The sequence below is a fragment of the Ipomoea nil genome, unplaced genomic scaffold (genome assembly GCF_001879475.1).
Source record: "Ipomoea nil cultivar Tokyo-kokei standard unplaced genomic scaffold, Asagao_1.1 scaffold2791, whole genome shotgun sequence".
In the NCBI taxonomy this organism is placed as follows: domain Eukaryota; kingdom Viridiplantae; phylum Streptophyta; class Magnoliopsida; order Solanales; family Convolvulaceae; genus Ipomoea; species Ipomoea nil.
In genome coordinates this window covers 2,476,360-2,481,906 of record NW_017619219.1, presented here as the reverse complement: position 1 = coordinate 2,481,906, position 5,547 = coordinate 2,476,360, and the positions used below count along the sequence as shown (strand labels likewise).

General features: G+C 38.0%; 1 protein-coding gene across 1 annotated transcript; it reads right to left on the bottom strand.

Moving 5' to 3' along the window:
* Window positions 1-1,620: 1,620 nt before the first annotated feature.
* Window positions 1,621-3,318, bottom strand: LOC109157668 (trihelix transcription factor ASIL2-like). Its single transcript, XM_019305529.1, has one exon. The coding sequence runs from the start codon at window positions 3,005-3,007 to the stop codon at window positions 1,961-1,963; it is 1,047 nt and encodes a 348-aa protein (XP_019161074.1). The 5' UTR covers window positions 3,008-3,318; the 3' UTR covers window positions 1,621-1,960.
* Between the last annotated feature and the right edge of the window lie 2,229 nt (window positions 3,319-5,547).

Sequence of the window (5,547 nt, the reverse complement as noted above, 5' to 3'; positions counted from 1 at the left end):
GATAATGTTAGGGAGGTCTAAAGACGGCGGCGTATACGACAACGGAGGCTGTTCATACTTGGAAGAAATTTATAGGCCGGGAGGAATTATTGTTTGATGACCGGAAAACGTGGCAGCTTGGGTAATCGACGGCGGAAGGCACAGCAAGGAAGAAGAAGAACGGACGTGAAAGGACCATTTTACCCCCAATTATAAATACTTTAAAATGAGTTACGTTTTTCCGGCGAATTTTGGCCGGTAATTTGGCCCGGAGGACCAAATTTGCTAAAAAAAACATAGTTAAAGGACTAAATTGTTAGTTTTAAAAGTCACGGAAATTAACACGCCCCTTATAGTCATAGGACCAAAAGTGTAATTTGCTCTTTAAAAAATCTCAAAGAAATACTTCTAATAATATATTTTTTATACATTGATTTTATTCGTACCCAAAAAAATGTTTTAAAGTGTTAATTGATCGAACTCATCATTTTAATGAACATGCAACATTGTTATACATAACAGACATCTGTATGCATATTATATGCTTCGACAAAGTTAAAACCATTATCCCCTTCGATCAACAAGTCTAGATTTCCCAACACTTATGGTTGATTCACATGGCTCATTCCTCCACCTCCACAGCCACCAAAGGATAATAGCAAACCTCTCAGCCCACTTGCCTCGCCATTGAACCCAACCATCGCTTTCTGTCGAAGGTTCCAAGAGAACCACTCTGCAAAACTCTGAGCTTCCATATCCTTCTCCAATCCTCATTCACCTTATTTTGTTGCTCCACCACTACCTATATATGGAGGGAGGAGTTGAGAGTTGTGAAAATCAGATACAAACATGGCATTAGATGGGAAGCCAGAAAACTGAATTGAGTAACTTTAGTCTCCAAGGACCCGCAACTCATCTTTGAAGCAGGAATCAATTCCCCACAACTCTCAGGGAGATATTGTACTTCTCACATAGCTGACTGTTTTCTTCGTGGCTAATACTCTAACCCTTTCTGCAGCAAGGATGATGATTCAATATCTCGAATTCATAGCAAACCACATTGACAAGAATCTAAGTTAATAATATATCATGTTTGAGTCAAACCTACACTCATGAGCTAGCTAGCTAGCTTTTATGGTGTACAGTTTTTTTACACATATCACATCTGTTCTTTCATCACTAACATTCTCACAGCAATTACCAAAACCAAAACTTTCGCCTGCTTAAAGAGTAGAACTAAGTAGTGAGATCTCAAAGCAACAATCAGCCTAAGGTTGGATCAAAGCATTATCAATCCATGAATGTACACAACCAATATGAGAACTTTTCAAACACTTGAGAGCATTTAACAAATGGAAGAAATTTTCATGAATTACATGAAGCCCCTATAAGTTCAATTCAAAATATTCTAAAAGCTCCAATAACTCTGCTTATAGCTAAAGTTTTATGAATATACAGCATCTGAGGATAGAACTTTTACCTTGATGACGCGACGATGCAGTGCAAGGTGAGCAAAGGACTTGTGCAACAGCCAAAATAATGCCCTGTTTTGTAAAAAGGAGAGCACAAAACCACTATCCACTGGTGCTCTCTCTCACCATCACAAGAAACAGACTGCAAGCAAAAGCATGACAAGAAGACTTCCAAAGCCAAGGGAGCAGAAAGCTTTGTTCTAATAAATTGAATGAGATAATATTAAGTACACAACTACATTGCAGCAGCACATAAGTGCAATTTCTTGAGCAGGCTTACATGAGTACATAAACAAGCTACTCAGCTACAGCACTAACTTAAGTTTAAAGTTGACAAATTCCAATCTCTCTTCATGTGTGAAAATAAGTTGTAAACTTAGGCACACCAGAAGTGCACCAGAGTTCCAATACATCACGATTCCCTTGTTTCAGAAATGTCAAAAATAACCCATCTCCAGATGGGTGATGGATCAACCAACACCTAAACTTATGCATTTAACCAAGGACAATCAACTATGAGGCATCTGACATTCCGGGGTAGGCATCCTCTTGGCCTTCTTATTACTATTATTCTTCTCAGAGAGAGCATTGGCAAAAGCTTCCACAATCCTCTGTTGCGATTCAAGAATCATCTCAGTCCTTTTCATTTCCATTTCCATCTTCATTTCTTCTAATTCCCGAGCCAATTCCATTTTCATCCGCTCCATCTTCAGAAACCCATCTCCCAATGCCTTAATTGCTGTCACCATCTCAGCAATTGGGTCTGCCTTCCTCTTCTCCCCCACCTCTTCTTCCCCACTAACCCTTTTCCCCAAATCAGCAGACTTCTTCCCAAAACAATCTCCTTTTAACATCCTATTGGACCCATAACTAGTGTTAGGGTTAGGGTTTTGGGCTAATATTTCATCAAATTTACTGTAAGGCTTGGCCATGGGAAGTGTTGGAATACGAATCCGAACACCAGTTCCCCCATTAGTCATGGGACCCTGAAAGCTACTTCTTTTATTAGAATTCAGATTGTTTTGGTTATATATATCACCGATGTGTTTGACGCTATTTTGCTTGATATCTTCCGCATCATCCTCGAGTTCCTCCTCATCAGGTGGCGGAGAGGCGGCGGCGGCGTTGGTACCTCTTTCCATGGCATCCATGAGCTTGAACAAGACCCAGGAGGAGCAGTAACGGTGGGAGCGAACGCCACCGTAAGGGGCGGCGCGTTGAATCTCGGCACGGTACCGTTTCCTGAGCTTCTCCATCTTGTGGCGGCACTGCACGGCGGTCTTGGGAGAATCGACGGGGCATCTGACGGCGACATCGTCGGCGACTTCCTGCCAGTGGTTGGCCCGGAGATTACCGCGGCGGAGGGAGTACCACTTGTCCCGATACGCATCGATTAGGGCTATGGTTTCCTCGTGGGACCAACAAGGCGGAGGAAGGCGGCGAGAGGAGGCAGCTCCAGCGCCAGCGCCAGCGGCGGCGACGGTGACGATGGATAAAGGATTCTCAGGCGGGGTAGCAGGAAGGTCCTGATTGGACGGGGAAGACGATGCGGCCATGGAAACGGCGAACGGGGAGAGAATGGAAGCGATAAGAGGAGGAGGAGAGGGGCGGTGGGCGGTGACATAATGAATGAATGGTGATTGGGGTTAGGTTTAAAGCGTAGGGTGGGTGGTGGGTTGCGGCTGATGTGGAGATCTAGACGGATGAGACCACCGCTAAGGGAGGGGGAGGTGGGGGCGGCTAAAGTGCGCCGTGGGAGGCGGGGCGTTACGCCAACGGAATCAAATCCCCCGATTATGAATCAATATTTTTTTTTCTTTTTTTATTTTTTTCTCATCTGGGCTGGCTACCAAAATGAGGGAAAAAGAAAAGCTTCCCAAAGCCTATGAAATGAAATAGGGGAAAACAAAATTGGAGCAGAGATTAAAACGGCCTGCCTGCCTGCCTGCTTCAATTCCAATTCGTGTTCAAAACTTTTACAACAAAAGTATATTAAAAAAATAAAAGGTAAAAATATGATCTAGTGTTATGAAGTGATTCTCGTAGGTCCTGAGTTCAAGTTTGAGTGGACGCGGTGTTGGCTCTTTATACTTCAATATTTTGGAAAAATATATATGAATAGATACTGTATTATAATAGAGTCAATAATACTTGAAAAAAAGTGGTAAAAATTTAAAATAGGTAGGTAGTTAAAATTAATTGGGAAATAGTAATAATTAATTAATGATTAACGTACTAATTTTTAAATTAGTACTCCGTATTACCTATAGTAAGTAAAAAATGATAAACAGAAACATTAATTATTGTGTACATCATTATCAGCCATTTAATAAGTTAAGTTCACTCTGTACATTGTCAATAAATTTAAATGAAATATTTAGCTAACCATATATGAATATTCTCAACATGGCAGTTATTAATAACCATCGTTAGTATGACGTTGTTCTCTATATTGAATAAATACAACATCATATGTTGCATTAATTTGAAAATGTGATGCTATTGCATCTCACTATCTATATCAAAGTAGAGTTCTAGTTTTTAATTTTAAATTATTAATTTGAGCGTCTCCCTGAACACGTCGGAGTCATTGAGAATTGTACAAAATCTAGCATGCTAAAATAGCGTAAGAAGAAGTTAGTAAATAAAAACATTGTGTTGACCAAAGTTGAATGTATATTGTTTCTTATCGCTGAAGTTGTAGAGAAATCAGTATACAAAGAACGACATCTTTGTAGTTTATTTAATGAATTAGTTTTACACGCGCATTACGCAAATGTATTAATACTCAATGTTTATCAAATAATAGTCAAAATACTTGGTTTAAAAACGATAGTCTAAATAAATAGTACTTTTAGTTTGAATTTTTCTAAGTATTTTTAATTCTCTTTTGAGTAATATTGTCATTGTCTTAATCTTCACTATTTGTCCTCTTTCTTTTTGTTGGTAGTGGATTATTTACAATTATGTTATTGTTGGTAGCATAGATGACAACGTCATGCAATGAAATTGTGTAGGAAGTTGTGAATTTTTCTTGTTGTATATATGATTGGGATCTTAGTTGTACTATAAACTATTGATCTTGCAAGCGCATTTTGATATTTTGCAGTGGTAGTTTGTTTTCTTACATGTTTCATGTGGAAGTATTGAATAAAATATTAATATTTATTATATTTAATTTGTATAAGGTTCATGAGTAATATCTCTTGTCCTATTTTCAAAACTTGTTTACTTGATAGTAACAACAATAATTCTGCAAGTAGTTCAAATATTGATGTTGCAACGTATCCAATTTCATCAATAATTTCACATCCATTTTACACCTGTTCATTTTCAAGTTCATATTTTTAGAATTAGAAAGAATGAGTGTAGTACTTGATTTTGTGTGCGTGTGTGTGTTTTTAATTTTTTTATTGAATTGATATGAAATAAGATCCAAATTGGCCACTGAACGTAACCTGAAAATGTAATTAGGCCACTGAATGAAAAAAAAAATGCAATTAGGCCACTGAACACCCCAAATGTATGCAATTTCACCAGATAGCAGGTTACCATCCATTTCATCAGGTTACCTGCTTACGTGAATGTTGAGTTGACGTTTTTAATAATTTTTAATTAAAATTAAAATTAACTTTAAAAATTAAAATTAATTTTAAAAAAAACGTCGGCAGCCACCCCCTTCCTCCCTTCCGGTGGGAGACAAAGAGATCCCTCTTCGTCTCTGCTTGGAGACAAAGAGATCTCTCTTCGTCTCCGTCGGAGACGAAGGAGGAGGGGGGCGGGAAGTGGGTGGCTGTCGACGTTTTTTGTTTTTTGTTTTTTTTTTTTAATTTAATTAATTTTAAAATTTTTATTTTTATTATTAAAATTTATTATTAAAATGATTAAAAATGACAACTCATCATCCACATAAGCAGGTAACTTGATGAAATGGGTGGTAACCTGATATCAGGTGAAATTGTATACATTTGGAGTGTTCAGTGGTCTAATTGCATTTTTAGATTATGTTCAGTGGTCAATTTGGACCTTATTCCAATTGATATTAACCTTCGAGTTAAATTGTTTTCAACTTTGTGCATAAGTTTTTTTTTTTTTT